The 19009-nt window shown below is 37.2% G+C and overlaps 1 protein-coding gene across 1 annotated transcript; it reads right to left on the bottom strand.

The window, feature by feature from the left end:
• Positions 1-5928: 5928 nt before the first annotated feature.
• On the bottom strand, positions 5929-12607 carry LOC120412703 (ATP-binding cassette sub-family G member 4-like). Its single transcript, XM_039573285.2, has 4 exons — positions 12246-12607; positions 11336-12176; positions 6636-6804; positions 5929-6573 (listed from the first exon to the last, which is right to left on the bottom strand). The coding sequence occupies exons 1-4, from the start codon at positions 12485-12487 to the stop codon at positions 5972-5974; spliced, it is 1854 nt and encodes a 617-aa protein (XP_039429219.1). The 5' UTR covers positions 12488-12607; the 3' UTR covers positions 5929-5971.
• Between the last annotated feature and the right edge of the window lie 6402 nt (positions 12608-19009).

Below are 19009 nucleotides of genomic sequence, written 5' to 3' on the forward strand. Positions count from 1 at the left end.
AAAAAAGGTTACATGAGTTTTCTTTAAAAATATCACCTCCGTGTACGCACGAGTGCAAGCAGCAGTCAAGTGCTCAGTGCTCCATCGTTTTTTCGAAATTTTTCGCCGTAATTTACCGGGATTAGCCGCGAGTTTGCTCCACCAGCATGCCAAGGGCCGGCCGTGGCCGTGGCAGTTCGAGTGCGGCCTCGAAAAACCCGCGAAGTTCGTCTACCGGCCGTGTGCAAAAAGGTAAACAAACCAACGCCGCGTCGACCGCCATCGCGCCGGGGAGTGTGTGCGCCAAAGGATTTGACCCTAAGTTATTACACCCTAATTACCGTGTCCAGGGCCGCAGCCCTATAAGGCTCCGTTCAGCTACTTCCGGCAATCCGTCGACCGATGGCGCTTCAACATCCGCCAACATTCCCACCAGTAACAAGTTCGCGAGACTGAGTGACGAGGAAAGCAACAACAACAACACCGACGGTAGCACTACCGACGACGACGATGACGATGGACGTGCACGAAGAAAAGTGATTTCGCCAAAAAAAGTAATTACTCCAAAGGAACGACGACCACCACCAATTTTTGTTTTGGACACGTTGGCGGACGATGTTGACGAGCAGCTGGAAGGCCTCGTGTACTGCCTCAAAATAGGTAAATCGTCAGTGCAAGTGTTCACATTTGACCAAAAGAACTTCGACCTGGTTGTGGAGAAATTGAAGCGTAAAAACTTCAAATTCTACACATTCGACCCCGTGCAGAAGACCGCTGTTAAGATCGTCTTGCAGGGGTACCAAGACCGCCCGACCTCCGTCCTCAAGGAGCACCTCTCGGGTGTCGGAATAACGCCGCGAGACATAAAAGTCCTCTCGCGGAAGACAACAGTCACAGGTACACACACACTGTACCTGTTGTACTTCGATCGCGGCACCGTCAAACTTCAAGACCTGCGGCGGACTAAGGCGTTGGACGGTTTTTGGGTAAACTGGCGGTTTTACTCAAAAAATCCGACGGACGCAGCGCAATGTCACCGATGCCAGAAATTCGGCCACGGCTCGCGGAACTGCAACCTCCGGCCCCGCTGCGTGAAGTGCGGTGAGTCACACCTCTCGGAGGTGTGCGCACTGCCACGAAAGGCGGACTTGGGGGAAAATGCAGAACAAACCAAGCCGCGCGTAAAGTGCGCGAACTGCGGCGGTAACCATACCGGTAATTACCGCGGATGCGTTGCGCGGAAGTCCTACCTCGAGGAGCAGGAAAAGAGGAAGAAGAAAGCAGCAGCATCCCATCCTCCTCAGCGAAGTACGAGCGCAGCCGTTCCTGCAGCTGGCCAGCGTACGGTTCCAGCGGACAACCCAGCGTTCCCTCCTGGATGGGGGCGGTCGTTTGCGAGCGTGGTCGCTGCCGGTAGCGGCGATGCGACCCAGCAAGGAGTCACCGGGGAAGACCTCTTCACCCTGCCGGAGTTCTTTGCTCTCGCGGGGGAGATGATGACGCGGTTTCGGACCTGCCGTAACAAGGCGGAGCAATTTCTGGCCCTCGGGGAGCTGATGATCAAGCACATCTATAAAGGATAAAAAATTGTGATCTAGTTTTAAGCTTTCTCTATTTCTATCCCCTTTCCCTTGCAATTTTAGTAAGTTTTTTCCTTATCTTTTTCTTACTTTCGGTAACCCCTTAACTACAAGCAACAATTGTCCCAAAATGGATTATGATGTAACACACAGCTGAAAGGAACTCCAAAACTCTGTTATGTATTCCAAAAGAACTTATTGTATATTGATAATTCACCAATAAAACCGAATTGATTTTTTTTTTTAAAATATCATATTTTCCAGAAAAACAAAATAATAAACCTACAACTAACGGTGCTATTCAAAACTCAAGAGAGCGCTTTTAAAAATGAAAATAAATCTATCCGTTGCATTTTTAGGTAAATTTTCAGAAAATCCACGTTTCAAGCAATGGAACAATGAACTGTTTTAACCAACTTAAAATTATGAAAAATTAAATTTCATGAATTTGACCGATTTCGTAGAACATGGGACAAACATGCAGGTACATTTTATTCGGTCTCCAAAATTGCCAAATATTGTTTCCTTGCTTGCTTATGAGTGATGGATAAAGATTCCGTCACAGTTTATTTTGGATTAAAAAGGATAGTTTAATGATTTCAAATACTTTTTAACTCTTATCCAAGAAATGCTGTTGAATATTTTGTAAATTTTCATCTTCCTGGTGTAAGAATGATGAAGTGACAAAGATATGATTATTTACTGATATTAGAATCATTTGAAGTCAAATATGTTATTTAGTGCAAATAAACTAAATCTCATCCATGGCACAGTGGAAAAAGGGCCCAAAAAATTACCGCAACATGATTTTGCGCAAACCATCGATTGCTATACACCAAAAGCTTCGTTTTTGCACCAGGAACAATAATTCGGTGAAAAATCGTACTGCACAAACCGGCGGCCGGAGTACAGGCCACAGGAAGATCCGTATTTTTGGAAAAAGTATCTGATTTATCCAATTGTGAACTGATACACTTTCTTCTATCATAAATAATCATGCAAAACAATCAAAGATTAATATTAAATACCATAGGACAAATCGGAACCGGTTCCACCAATCTCCGGTGGCCAAATCCGGAACCGCAGTGCGAAACAGCAAAAACTAGTCGTGCGACGTATCGTATGTGACGTATAAATAGATTGAGGTTATGTAAATTCAGAGCATTTTTTAAACTGCTTGTAATTTTAGATAGGTAAGTCAGATCATGAAAATTCTTAATCCACAGGAAAGGTCATTTCAGAACCTATCTAAAAATATATAATATGGATTATATGCAGCAGTTTTTTTAAGCATAACTTTTGATGTGCTTTACTAAATCTTATAAATTTCAATAGGGACTTATGGGACCCAAAGACGAATCAAATGAGGCCAATACGGTCAAAATCGGCTCAGTCAGTGACGACTCCATCCAATTAGCTGATTTTCACTATTTAAACAATTTATTTAGTAAAACTGTTGATAGAAACATGATTGCTCACTTCCTATTGAGCTGTTTATCACTCAATTTCAGTTGAAAATGCTTTTAATGAGCTACGTTTGAACGTCAAAGGAATTATATGCTGTTCCTCTATGACCCTTAAACTTCCTAACGTGAATAAGTATGTTTAAATCCAAGATGGCGGTCAAAATGGTGGCGTTGAAAAATCGAAAAAATGTATTTTGTGTAGAGGTGGGCAAAAAAAGAGCGAGCCGCTCAAAGAGCCGGTTCACTGAAAAGAGCGAACAAGCCGTGGCTCACAAAAAAACCGCGGTTCTTTTTTAACTTTCGGTGTTTTGAAAGAACCGTTTTAAGATGGCATGATTTATGTTAGGAATATAATTTATTGAATTTCCAAAAATTGTAGTATTAAATTTGTTTTTGAGAATTGAAAATGCAATTTCAAATAATTCAATGCTTATAAAAAATAATCCCAAAAGTAAATGATTTTCTAAACAAAATGAAAAAAAACTTGTCATTGTGCAACTGATTGTACATTAAAGTATTACCGGAATACAAATTTGACATTTCAAATTGCATAATTTGTAAAATATTACCAAAAATCTACTGAAAAGGTTAGGGATTTTTGAAAAAAAATAAACCCTTTTTTCCGATCAAACTTAAGCGTTTATAGACTTTATAGATTAAATTTGAATGTAGAAAAGAGTTTAGAGAATATTTTCTACAAATAAAATATCAGCATTAGTTCAATTCTTGCAGCAATAAATGTCATTTTAAAATGAAAATCCATTTTCCAGCATTTTAGATTTAAGTTAGGATGCCATTCATTACTCGAATGTTTGATTCGAGTATAAATCTTGACAAAGAGACCACCATGACCTTTGATTTTCAAGGGCATCTTCTCGTTTTCAGTTTTGATTTGCTTTATCAAATAATTTTTAAAATTCCAATGTGAAAAAACTTATAAAATCACACGATTCTTAAAAAAAACATTTTCATCCAAATTTTGAAAAAAGAGCGAAAGAGCCGTTTAAAAGAGCGGCTCTTTTTAATGATCGAACGAAAATAAGCGGCTCCTAAAAAGAGCGGTTTTGCCCACCTCTAATTTTGTGATTTAACAAGCAAACCATTGAAATTTAACTAAAATGGGGTCGCAAAATTCGAATTTGATATAAAAAATAAGAAAATTGAAAAAAATTATAACCTAAGTAACGAGCAGCTAGCATTATTATGGATCAGATGATTAACTTTAAACAATTATAATGAATAGTTTTCTAATGAAAAGGGTTTCAATTTGTTTACGCCCAATTTGGTTGAAAAAATATTGCCAATTTAAAAAAAAAAATGTTTTGATTTTGCATTAAGTTCCAACCAACAAAAAAGAAACAAACTATCCAACAAACGGCTAAAAATTATGATTATTGTAGCGAAATTTGGTAAAAAATAAATGAACAATTCGTCTCTATCGCACATCTTGTCGCACGTCGGTTAAGACTGGTACAAATTTTATTTAAAGTTTTTGTCTCCCCCGCTCCTTCAATGTTGGCCCGAAAAATAAGGCGGCAAAAAATATTTTTTCAAAAAACATCAAAATGACAATAGAAATTTTAGTGCAATGCGTTTAGAATAATTTTTAACATGTTTGGGTTGATTTAAAAATCTTTTTATTTGTTTTTTTGCAAAAATTTTTGCTTCCGTCAAATCTTATATTTTTGAAAACTAAAGATTGCAAAACAACTGAACTAGTGTATTTATTTTTTTTTGCACCCCCTCCTCCTTCTCGACCCATGCCAGAGCCGAGGGACAAGACTTTGAAAAATATTTGCACGGCCTTATTACCAAATTGACGCCAGGACGCCATTTTGTGCAGCTTTCAATGCCTCACATTTTGACCTTCAAAGATCCCCAAAATTCGATTTCAATCCTGAGATATTAAACAAATTCATATGAAAGAGTTTCGATCACATTGTGCTCTCTTGACACAACTTGAAAGTTGCTGCAAGTGCGACAACTGACCAAAGGGATTTTAGTCAGAAAGCGTTTAACACACGTACATGACCCGACCAAATTCAACCAAACTTTGGGACAATGCACAGAATCTTGCAGAAAAAAAACAAAACTTCTGAATTTCAGTTAATGTTTACCGGAATTAAAAGTTTTCATTCTATCAATTTTTCACCAGCTTGAAAAAGTCTAAAAATTTAACCGAATTTGGTAGCGTACAATACCTGTTCATCATCATTGAAGAACAATGCAAAAATTATAGTTATTAGCATGCACGCAAGATTTGTTTCCTGTTGATAATAATTAAATTGTTCGAAAAAAGCCCAATTAGCTTAGTATATATCGATAGTCTAAGCGATATAAGTCGTAAGAATTAAGATTTATCACTTATTTAAAAACAGATTATTGCTTATTTAGAAAACATAATTCTAGAAACAAATATTAAAATTTTAATCTTTACTTGCATACTCAACTCCACAATTTTATTTTTATAGATTTTTTAACATAACTTTTAAACCTTATGTTATTTTTTGCCATAGGCCAATGCAATTTCCTTCAAAAATTTCCGAAAAAAATCACGAGGTTACAAATTGTTGACTTAAATTTATAGTGTCATTATTTGAAAAAAGCTTTGTATAATGCTCATTTATTCATTTTAAATTAAAGGCATTTAAATCTTTACATGAATTATGAATTCTGGACCATTTAAATGATGTAATGATGTTAAAAGCGTTTTGAGATACTTTATGTTTCGCAATTTTGAAAATCAGATTTGTAATTTGAATTATTTTAAGATTGGGTAAACTTTTTCATCTATTTTATTAATTTTGCTAGTTTTCTCAGAACGTAACAGCATCTGAAAACAGCACTCATGTCACGTTCAGCTTAATCATTCCGCACTCAATAATTCAAAAGTCAGCAACAACTTTTCAACGATAATTACTTTTATTTCCATAAATTATATCACAATCACTGGAATGCCTTCAACCGCCGGCGCAGGGAAAAGTACAGCAACGCCTGGAACAGCGCAATAAATCCAACCATAGCAAGCACGTTCCACTCGAAACCCGTTTCCGGCGTGTCCATAAACTTGAGCAACTTCCCGGGCCGGTTGTAGTAGCAGAGCACCTCCGAGCAGGGATAGTCCGTCCGGTTGTACCCGTAGATGGCCTGGAGGGAGCCCTGCATGCTGTACCGGAAGAAGGACGTGTAGGGGAGGGGTTGCAGGAAGTCCAGTAGTTCGTAGGATTTGATGAAGAAGCCGGAAAACAGCAGGGAGGGGATGGTTAGGCAGGGGACGAAGAAGGTGGCCATTTGGATGCCGAAAGCGGCGCCGGAAAGAAGGCCAACGGTTTGGGCGAAGATTCCGAGCAGCAGGGTGATGGCCCAGAACATGACGAAGCGGGAGGGTTCCATGGGTTGACCGGTTAGGAAGTAGGTTATGATGACGAAGATGGAGGGGCAGAGCAGCTGGAGGGGCAGGTCGGCGAAGATTTTGGAAACGTAGTAGGCTTCGAGTGAGTACCAGTTGTTGAGGTGCTCGCGGACGAATACTTTGGCTTCCAGGGGGACTGCAACGAAAAAACAATGTCTTAGTAAGGGAGCAATCAAAGTAACTCGAGAAGGAACTCACAGGTGATGGTGCAGGGCATGGCGTTGCCGAAGAAGATGAACATGTGGAAGAAGAACATAGCGGCGACGTTTGTCATTGCGGTTGAGGCATCCTTGCCGCAGTTGTAGAAAACCATGCCGAGCAGGAACGCCACCAGGATGTGGGCGATTACGCGGAGCTGGGCGAAGAACTATTGGGGAGAAAGTACTTGTTAGTCGGGTAGAAGATTTTTCAAGAAATAAAATTAAATTCGTTTCAACTCAATGTGTACCATCAGTCAGAGATTAGCTGCTAAATTTTCAATGTTTGAAAGTTGAGGGAAATAAAAAATATATTTTTGTTTGTATTTTCAACACTGCTCCCAAATGATATTTTTTTTATTAGATTGATTTGATTTGTTGTTTAATCCTGTTTGATAATTTGTAATGCAGAAACTTCTCTTCAGAAAATTTCATTTCAGATTTTCACGTTAGTATGAAAACATTTTTTTTAAACAAGCACGATTCAGACTCAGGAATGATTAATAATGCATTTAGGCCTCTATTATTTTGACAAGGATTAATGAGAGTCTCTTATTTTTGAATTAAATGTGTTTTTGTTTAATTTCTAGTTTTTTATTTGATCTATCAAACTGCACTTCCTCTGTAATAGTTTATGCAAAAACCAAAAAATTAAAATAATGCATAATTTATGCATTATCTTCTATTTCTTGACACTTTAGCTTTGAAGTCTAGGTGAAAATTATCTGTAATACTACTAGCAATCAAATTTGAATACTTTTGCAAAATTTTAAGCGTAATATCTTTGAAAACATGAGTGAATTATTGTAGCACATCAAGATCTGGTTTAAACCTGTGATAAAATGACATAAAATTAAGTAAATTTGTCCTTTCAAAAGAAAATTTTAGAGTTTTCCTTTCGATTTGGAAATGAATACAACTTCCACAAAGTAAGCAAGTTATGGAAATATATTGCACACCTGATCAAGCGTGTCCGGTATCGTTGATTGCTTGCCAGTCAGGCTGAAATTATTAGAATTACCAGTGTGAAAACCTTAAATACTTATTATTAAAAGCACAATTAATTACTCGGAATTTGGGAAAATTATGATGATTACTTACAAAAATGTTAGCGAAAATATATTTTAGCACTTAAAGCATGAAATCACAATCAATTGAAAACAATCCAAAATTTAAAGTGGTATTTAACCAGTTAAATATTTTTTATAACATTTGTTTTTCGACTGATGGATCATTTATAACCAGGGCTGCGGAGTCGGGTCATATTTCAAGCGACTCCGACTCCGACTCCGACTCCGGCTTTCTGGGATTAGCCGACTCCGACTCCAACTCCGGCTCCGGCTTTCAGATTCAACCGACTCCGACTCCGACTCCAACTCCGGCCCACCAACTCTAGCCGACTCCGACTCCGACTCCGACTCCAGCTTTCAAAAAATGGTTGGCTCCGACTCCGACTCCGACCCCACATATTTTTAAATATTTAGTTTACTATTATTTCGAAAACATTGATAAATAGGATTATTTAAAAACTCTTTAACGGTGCACATCAACCAGAGCTTTTACACCTAGATTTTTGTTACAGATATTTTAGTATTTTTGAAATTACGGGAACTATCGATATCATTTTTTATTCATCCCCTAAAGTACTGTTTACTACGAGGTTTACTATGCGATTCGCAACAAAATTTGCCTATTTTTACCATCAGATTGTTGCAGGATTGGGTCCGTAACTTTGTCAGTTTTGGAATAAGAAGACAACAACTTCCTTGGTTGCTGTGCACCCTTAAGTGGAAAAAACCAAAAAAAAGTTTCTAGTTTTACAAGTTTTAGACGTTATTGAAACAGAAATAAAAAAAACGCCAGTTTTGAAGGCATTTTCAGAAGAACAGTTTGGTAAGTAAATTTGGATTTATTTACTTAACCTCAAATTTTCATTAAATTGATTAAAAGCTAAAATATTAAATTGTTATTTTTTTAATGATCATTAAGAGAAAGCTGGCCTTAATGATTGATTTAACATATAAATTCAATTTACTCACTTTTAAGTTGACATTTATAAGAAGCACAGTGACTATCTTGGTCACCTAGTATTTTTAAATAACAATTTTAAACGAAACTATTTTTTAAAGCTCCATTGAAATTTTTAAGACGTACATGGACATCACGCCAAGGCTGAAGAAGTTTATTATTACAAATCAATGTATCTAAAAAAATCTTCGTGGTAAGGACGCTTAAGGGGTCCTTTTCAAATATCCGTGACCTAGAAAATATTTTACCTCGGAATTTTGGATTTATTTGAATTTTTAATTTTTGTTATATATTTAAAAGGAGGCGCGCGATACTTCTTGCATCTTCACCTAAAACGAAGCTTTATGAATGGTCGTGCGCCTCCATGAAAATATATGAAAAAACTTAGAATTGGATAAAAAACAAAAATCCACAGGATAAATATTTTCTAGGTCACGGATATTTTTTTATCTTGAAATCCTGTCCTATCCTGAAATCTTGAGATTTGTTCAACGATAATTTGCAACAATATCAAAATAGTTTGCCTAAGGATCAACATTCTCAGATTTTAGTAGAGAAATAGTAAATATTAAGATAATTGATATATTGAACATATTCAATGATGATTTCAAAATTAGTTGCTACTTTTTTTATATTTGATGTCAGTTTTAAATATTTTAAGCGCGACACTTTAAATTTTTTGTACAATGTTAAAAAAAAAATGCGCATGTTGAGTTCCAAGTAATAGATTGTTATAATCGTTGAATGTTTGTTGGAAGAGTGTCAGTGATTTTTTTGTTTTCGATTTCCATAAATAGTGATTATTATTTACATTTTTTGATGTACCTCGTAACTTTTTTCCTGAACATTGAATTACTTATAAACACCAAGACATTCGCTATCGGGGTATAAGATGACTGTGTGTGTACTTTTCTCAGAAAGAACTAGATTAAATTTGGTCAAATTTGAGTTCAAAGGGTACATAAATATCGGCAAAAGGATGCAGTCAAAAATCAATTAAATATTTCTGACTATGTTTTTTTTTAGTTATGATGATACCTATGCTTGGGTAAGAGCTGATAACAGGTTATCATTTAGTGATCTCTAAACAAAATAAAAATGGCAACGCAGCGCATGCAACTTGAAAAACAATTAAAAATATAAGAAGTTTTGTAAATTAATCTGTTTTATAGCAAATACTAAAAAATAAAAAATAAACATAATTTTTGTTGAATTTAAGATAACTCCGACTCCGACTCCAACTCCGGGTAATCAGAAATTTTCGGCTCCGACTCCGACTCCAGCTAATAAAATTTAGCCGACTCCAGCTCCGACTCCGACTCCAGCTGATCGAGTTTTTACGACTCCGACTCCGACTCCGACTCCAGGCTTTCCAAAAAGACCCGACTCCACCGACTCCGGCTCCGACTCCGACTCCGACTCCACAGCCCTGTTTATAACAGACAATTACAGAAACTGTGTTACATTTACAAGTTTGCCATGATTTGGGCTTCTTTTTCAAAAGGAATTTGTTGAGAAAAGCTAACTTTTATCTGGATTTTAAATTTATACTTCTAGCTTAAATAAAATAAATATGCAAAAAAATCAAGAATATTTGAAACATAAAATAATCGTTTACCAAATTCTTTGTAACCCTTTATTTTGGATCCTTTGTAACTTTTCTAAATTTCCGAAAGTGACTTTCTTGACCTGATATAAAGTATAAACTAACAATTTGTCGTATCCAATAAACAATAACAATAACAATAACATTTTTTTTTTGATAAAATCGAGAAATTTTGAAAGTTGCTTAAATGAGAATTTTCAGCTGTGTCAAATTATGTGTCTTTTTAACAAAACTAAAATTAGAAAGTAAAATGTTCTTATGATAACTTAACATAAAATAAAATCCAGGCATTATCAGTTCACTTCTGATAATTTTGAAGCTGCTTGTTGGCCAGTATAAATATTTTTTTTTAGTTTTTTCTCCCTTCTGAGGCAAAAAATAATTGATTTTTTTTTGTAATTTGTTCAAAATGGCAAACAGTGTGGCTTTTCACAAATTTTTGTTTTAAGGATCCTCTCTACTTTTCTCTTTATTTTTTCTCGGCCTTGAGTAGAACCAAACAACAATTTTAATTAAAAATTTAGCGATTTTTAATGCTGATTTTAAAACAAAAAAATCTTACTTTAAAAATCTTATAATCAAGAAAATTTATCTAATAATAATTGATCAGATATCTATCCAAGAAATGAAATTTTATCAAAGGTGTTCAAACTGAACCATTTAAACACAGAAAAAAAATCATGGTAATATTCATTAGGTAACAATGGTAACAGATTTTGTGTACAAAAAAGAGTAATATTATGCAGAAGATGATGAATTTTAATCAGTTTCTGGTGAATATTCATCAGGTTCACATTTTTACACATTTTTTAGGTGATATTACTCAAAAAAGAGGTAATATTCAACCTTCCAAATTTTAAACATTTTAAAATTCAACTTTTTTTTTGCTGTGTAAAGTATTACATCTTTAAAAATACTTTTCATTTTACATTAAACTTTGCCAAAGTCACTTCCTAATTTAAATAGCATTTATGTATCTTCTAAATTTCCCCCCTGCATTGAATCTAAAAATTGTTTAAATCTTTTTCAAAATCACCATCTCAATTTCTAAGCTAATGTTTACTTACGAAATCCCTCGCCGTCGACCTCAGCGACCTCCTCAGCAAAACACTAAACTGCTTCCACTGCGGTATCGCATACCGCCTACTACTTCCGGTCGCCGCCACCAAGCAGGTATTCCTGTACGGCGTCCCATCCGCCACCATTCCCATTTTCTGATCCTTCGCCGCACAGTAATCATCCCCGATCGAAGTCCGCACAAAGGCCGAGTTGTTGTACCGCAGGGTTAGCAGCTCAATTCCGGGACAGCTTGGCATCGAGGCAATTTCCAGCGCGAAATCCGCCCGATTGTAGTACTTTGGACAGTGAAAACCGGCCTCGCCAAAGCTGGCCACCATTCCGTCCAGGGGACCACTGTAGATGCACTTGCCAGCGGAGAGCAGGAAGAGGTCGTCGAATAGCCGGAAGAGGCTGGAGGCTGGTTGGTGGATTACGGAGACGATGGTGCGGCCTTCGGCCGCCAGGGTTTTTATGTAGGTGACGAGTTGCATCGCGGAGACACTGTCGAGACCGCTTGTGGGTTCGTCAAGCAGGATTATTGGGGGGTTCGTGACCAGCTCGATCCCGATCGAGAGACGTTTCTTTTCACCTCCGGAGAGATTCTTGACCAGGGTTGCTATGGCGTGCCGAAGTCCGAGAACGTCCAGAATGTCGTTGACCTTCTTTTTGCGGACCATTGGTGAAGATGATCCGGTCATTTTGAGTTCTGCCGCGTAATCTAGGGTTTCAAGCACGGTCAGGTGATCGCACAGGTCGAAATCCTGCGCAATGTAGACGCACTTGTTCCGGAACGACTCCTCGCCCAGCGTTTCTCCGTTGACCATCACCGAACCGATCACGCCATGCTTCCTGCGAACGAAGAAAACCACTTTGTCGTAACAAGATCAACTTCTACCCACGATCACCAATCCCACTCACTTGAACCCCGACAGTATGTTCAGCAGCGAAGACTTGCCCGCCCCGGACGGCCCCAAGATCGCCGTCAACCGTCCCGGGGCGAACCTCCCGGAGACATTCTCCAGGATCGTCTTCCTCCCATCCCCATCCTTCCTCTCCCCCTTGAAGCAGATATTGGTAAACTCCAGTGCCATCTGGTGATCGAGCAGCTTCCGTCGATCCTCGCCCGACTCGTCCAGCTCTAGCTGAACCAACGTCGACATCGCGGTAAACAGGTTCGTCGCCTTGAAGCAAGTCTCCGGGTAGAACAAGTCACTTAAAGAGGTTTTTCCTTGGAGAGCGAAAATGGCGCGCGCGCGATCACGATCGAGTACTCGGAGTTACTGAGGGATCCAAGTGCAGCACGATCGTGCGGACTTGCAACGCGAGTTTGGATCGGTTGCATTCGGTAAGCCGGTTGGGGGTAATTTTTCGCTACCCCCACGGAACGAGGGGTGATGTGTAGGACTAAATTGTAAAAAAAATCTTGTATTGTTGAAGTTTGAGATTTTCACAAATTTCTTGAACTGGTCAATACCAGATTTTTTGTAATTAAAAAAAAATCCTCTTCTCAACACACCGTCATTTTCCCACCCCCTTCGAGTGTTGAAGTGGCTGTAGCCGAGAAAGGGGGTTGATGAAAATCGTCGATCGGCTGCCGACAGTTGACGAGTGTTTGATTAGCTAACACACATACGTATGGGTACGAGTTACTGCATAAGCAAATTCGTCTTATACGATCGTGACTAGTTCTGTGACGTCAGCGAGAACGAACGAACATCTCGGCGAGTTTCGGATTGAATTAATCGCTTCTTACGTGACACGTACGTGCCGATGGAATGGAGCAATTAAAATTTTGTTGTGCGCTCCCGTGACGTGATGTGTGAATCATGTAACGAGATCATCTGGAAAGAGTGCATAAGAACTTGGAGATCTTGTCACTAGGGAAGGGGGCAATTCAATTGTGTTGGAGGAAATAAATTACTTAAACATTTTTTTATTTTAATTGATCGAAAACTTGTTTCCTCAATTTTGTTTCCTTGGAGAATTCATTCAGACGTGCCGAAGGAATGTATCTTGAACCAATATAATCTGTTGGCTTTAACAGTCTGGCCCTCATGCCTGAATTTTCTGTTACATTTTTATTGGTATTCCATATTAACTGTAACGGGAATTGCAGGCACGGGGTCCAAAAAGTTGATCACAAATATAAGCTTGATTGCATGCAACAGGACGTTCTGGTTTTAAAGTTTAAAGGGAAATGGAGACGAAAAGTTTGTGCTTTTTATTTTTTACGATATTTGAGACTATTTTTCAAAAGCCTTGCGGGCTTATAGTTTGGTTTCCAGGGAACAACTTTGCTGAAGATTGCCAAATGATTCTTACTCTCTGAAAAATATTACGGAATTTGTTACATCCTCAGAACATTAAATATTTCTGCAAGCTCCTTTAGCAGCACTTAAACAATTAAAATCAAATTTGAAATCTGCAATGTTTTGAAATGTGAGGCTTTATTTTGAAGCTCAAACATGTCCTTTTGGAAGAATTGGAAAATTTTATTAAGATATTTTTTTTAAAAATAATATGCAATGCTTAGTATCAAAAACTTTTAATTTTCTTTACATAAAAATGGCCACAATTCCAAAAATTAAGAAAAAGAGACTTTTTTGCACGATATAAACTATTATATGGCTAAAACTTGAAAACGGTGCATTTGATGAACAAAGGTTAAGTACTTTATGATTGCATTTTATTTTTATTGATTTTCGCTTTAAAATCATTTTTTTATTAAAAATAAGAGTACATTCTCAATATTTATAAAAAAAATATGCTTTTTTAATTAAAAATATTTAAGAGCGAGTCCACGAGCAAAGCATACCCATCTCGCATCGACCTCACCAATCTGCCTGAAATTTTCAGGGGTTGTTTGTACATATGAAACTAGCATCTGGTCAAAATATGAGCACTCTAGGTCAACGGGAAGTGGGGCAAATCGGGACACAAAGTTTGAAGGTTCAAAAACGTCAAAAATCTTAAAAAGGCTATAACTCAGGCAAAATTCAATTTAATTTCAAAATTCAAAATTCATCTGAAAGGGCTTAAAAAATGCAACAAAATGCAGGGAGAAGCATCCCAATTGGTTAAATCTAAAGGGAGTTATTGGCATTTTAGTGAAAAAATAGCATAATTTTCAAACTCAAATAAAAAAGTGTTCAATCCAGATATCAACTCGGTTCGAACTGCAGCTTGTTGGGGACATCTGGGACTACCATCTGAGACTGAGACCGCTTTGGGTAAGGCAGTTTAACATATTAAATAGACACTTTTACTTTTAGTAAATTTTTTGGTTGTACATTTTTGCTCGGGGGACCCCTTAGATCAAATTTTCCGGTGATAATTTTATCATATTCGTGTTCCTGAGACAATTTCACAATAGAAACATGCATAAAAATGTTTATTTTGATTCATTTTAACCCTTTCAAAAATGAAAGTTAAAAAAAAAATAAGAAGCTGCTTTTTTCTGGTGTCATCTAGTATCCTTGGAAACGAACTTGATTTTTAATAAATGTGAATCGAAGATTTTTTTTAACTTTCATTTTTTAAAGGGTTAAAATGAATGAAAATAAACATTTTTATGCATGTTTCTATTGTGAAATTGTCTCAGAAACACGAATATGATAAAATTATCACCGGAAAATTCGAGCAAAAATGTACAACCAAAAAATTCACTAAAAGTAAAAGTGTCTATTTAATATGTTAAACTGCCTTACCCAAAGCGTTCTCAGTCTCAGATCGTAGTCCCAGATGTCCCCTACAAGCTGCAGGTAGAACCGAGTTGATATCTGGATGGAACACTTTTTTATTTGAGTTTTAAAATTATGCTATTTTTTCACTAAAATGCCAATAACTCCCTTTAGATTTAACCAATTGGGATGCTCTACCCTGCATTTTGTTGCATTTTTTAAGCCCTTTCATATGCATTTTGAATTTTGAAATTAAATTGAATTTTGCCTGAGTTATAGCCTTTTTAAGATTTTTGACGTTTTTGAACCTTCAAACTTTGTGTCTCGATTTGCCCCACTTCCCGTTGACCTAGAGTGCTCATATTTTGACCAGATGCTAGTTTCATATGTACAAACAACCCCTGAAAATTTCAGGCAGATTGGTGAGGTCCAAACGACGTCCCATACAAAGGGGTATGCCCTGTTCGTGGACTCGCTCTTAAATATCCATATCTCCATTAAATTTATTTGTGACCATACTTCTCTGGACCTGAAAGGTTTCATTTTTTGGTCTAGTAAAAAATACAAAAAAATCACTTTTTGTTAAAAAAAAAAATATGAAAAAGGTATTTTTTAGAGTGCATTTTTTTAAGTTTTCATTCTTACTATCAACTATTTGCTGGTGACACATCGGTATGAAAATCCCTTACAGATTTTCAAATATTTTCACACCCTTTTTATACAGGAGACAGCTTCCAATATGCCTTAACATATTTTATGATTTTAAAGATGTCGAAAATAACCGAAACCTTATTCCTAACTGTAAAAAATATTCATTTTAGTCCATTTCAATAGTTTTGCATAATGATTGATTTCTTAAAATATCAAACAAAAACTTTTCTTATATTTTGTGCAGGTTCAATCAAAAAATCAAACCATCCACATTAACTACCCCCGGGTCTTTTGTGGTCTCTATTGCAAGTTTCTGCTCGAACCTAGGAGTCCGAAGGCTTGAATGGGGAGAGCACCCAAACCTCTTTCTACTCCAAGGAACCTTCCACCCCAGTGTTTGAACTAACGACCTTTGGATTGCGAGTCCAACCGCCGCCAGCGATTCCACCGGAGTAGGCTTGGTTTGGTGTGTTGTTTAAATTATGGCATGGAGACGACTCCTACACCTGGAATGACTTAACGGCCTAACAATCAAGGCCGGGACCGACATTCCACAGCCGGCTGTCTAAGATTGAATCATTTATGCTAAACTCAACATCAAATAACCGGGAATAGTCTCATCCGCATCCTTCGACTGTTTGCCTTGAGAATGCATAATACATCACACCATTAAACGTTATTGAGGTGAAAAGTCATCGATTGTGATTGGACACTCAATAATATTTTAACTGAATGAATGTACATGGAAGAGAAAATCAAAAAAAAAAATAAAAAAAAAAAAAAAAAAATCACACCATTAAACAAAATTTATTGATTATTGGGTCGCATCATCATCCTCTATGTTGAATCCTGGCCTTTACCCTTACCCACTAACAAAATCCCAAGTAGAAGTAGTTTTCCGGCACACGTGGGGGTGTGGATATCGTATAGAACCCACCCTTTGTAGCAACCTGTGCTAACTAACATTCCCGTCCCAATCCCCTGAGATCTACAAACTGACATGGCGGGCGCCGTTGGTGGCCAACGACTGTTACCTATTTGTTCCAGTTCTAGTTTTAATGATCTTGATGTTTTATCTTTTCAGCGCATTCATACATGCTGTTGATAAGGGAAACACCATTAGATCGTTTAAGCGTATGGTCAGTTGTATTGATAGGAGATTACGGTCCTGTTCAGCAACGTAGAAGGACAACCATGGGTGGTATCTCATGCTCATGCTCATGCTTAACAATCAAGGCCGGGACCGACATTTTACTTCCTCATCCGATGGAAGGTTGGAGCAGATGGGAATCGAACCCAGAATCATCCGCTTACAAAGCGGACAGCGTAACCATTCGGCCACGCAATGCACTGCTCTGTGCAGGTTCAAAGTGAAATTAAAAATTTAAATCCTTATAAAATAACTTATGTCATTTATTTCAAAGCAGGCCGTTGCAAATACTTTTCAAAGTTTATGTCACCCTACCCCTCCCCATTCAAAATTGGTCCGTAAAATCAGGGGGAAATTTTTTTTTTTTTTCAAAAAACTTGAAAATTTTAATCGAAATAGATGTCTAATCAACTAAAAACAATTTGAAATGCATTTTCCTGCGTTTTTAATCATATTAAGTATGTCTGGGTTCGATCAAAAATATTTTGATTTTTTTGTGAAATTTCGTTCTACAGCAAAAACTTTTTTTTCGCGAAAACTAAAATTTAGTCAAAACTTTTGAAAACTAATGATTGCAAAACAACTGGGCATGTGTAAATGCATTAAAAAAACTTTGTTCATTCAAATCTTTATACCATGGCTTGTAATTTCATTTTTTATATTTCTTTTTATTTTGTCCATACAAATATGGTATGCCAATATTTGAAAATCTGTACCTTGTTGAGGGGTTTTCTGATCGATTTAATGTTTTTGGCAATGTTGTAAGTTTTAGTAAGGACTATTTGTTGCAGGTTTTAAAGCTGACTTTTTTCACAAAATGAATTTCCTCAAATCTGTATTTATGATAATTTAATTTTTGTTTGTGTTAAGGGATAAAAACTTTTCAGCCACAGAGAAGAGCGGACAAAAATTGTTCCGCCAAGCTATGATTTTTTGAAAATATATTTTTTGGAATAAATGGTAAGATTTTCACAATTTTGTTGAAGTTAGATTTTAATGTAAAATCGAATTTAAAAATTGATAAATGGCGCCGTTTATCCCAAAAACGGCCACATAACCACATAAAAGATTAGTGCAGTGCTTCTGGGGACGCTCTGTCCTGTTTTTTCGCGATAATTTTCGTCTCTTTTGTGTCGCTGTTTGTGTTCATGGGGTGATTGGTTTAATTTGATTTGGTTATATTTGTTTTATGTTATTTTCTCTCTCCTAATTTCCTGTTGATACACTTTGTTTAATATTTCTGAATATTGTGTCGCCTTACCGCGTTCATTGACCGTGAAGAGACCGCACAGTTGCATAATTCTGTTCTCGTTGTGACGTGTTTGTTTGCATGAGGTGGTGTGGTGGTGGGAAATATTTAGTCTTGTGCTCACTGCCGGTTCACGTCGTGAGCGTCGCTCTTGATTATTGTTGCCTTTCTAGAAAAAGTTGAGTCGATTGCGGGTAGTGAAGCCACGTGCTGCATGTTCCAATCGTTTTGAGTTTTTAAATTATTTGTGTTTTATAGTTTTCGATAGAGATGAGTCGAGTTTTAATGAGACAAGCAGGTTTAGTTCGTTTAAGTTATTGTTTTAATTTCATTACAATCGGTAACGTGGTGTCCTTTTTTCTTTTCGTTTATATTCGTTGGTCTTAATAATTTATTCCAACTGGCAGTTTAAGTATTCACTCATCAAACTATCAATTTTAAGAAGAGTAAAGCGTCTTTTATTTACTATTTTTGAAATTTGCTCGCGTTATCTAAATTGTAAAATCAGTAAAAATGTACTGATAAGTCCATCCCATAGCACTACTGCTCGGTTGGCACGCGTTCGATTAAAACACTTTTTAAATAATCAATTATCTATCTCTCCGCAGCCGGCTGCCTAAGATTCAAAATGTTCAACCGATAAACAAAATGCTCATAGTCACATCACTGCCACTCGTGAATCCTGACCTCATACCCATCTACTAACCCCCTCAAAACTCATGTGATACTTTGTCGGAGATGCAGTCGATTGGGCGGTCTCTATCACTCAAGTATCGGACTAACATTCCCATCCACTTCCCCGTGACCCTACCACTGGTCGTGGCCGGCGCCGGTACTGATCAGCATGATAGGGGCTTTTGAGAAGTTGCGAAGCGAGAAAAGATAGCTCCCACTCATCTTCCACGGCTCGTGGATGTAACTTCTGGAGGTCCTGGTCAATAACGGAGTAGCA

The sequence above is a fragment of the Culex pipiens genome, chromosome 2 (assembly GCF_016801865.2).
Source record: "Culex pipiens pallens isolate TS chromosome 2, TS_CPP_V2, whole genome shotgun sequence".
NCBI lineage: Eukaryota > Metazoa > Arthropoda > Insecta > Diptera > Culicidae > Culex > Culex pipiens.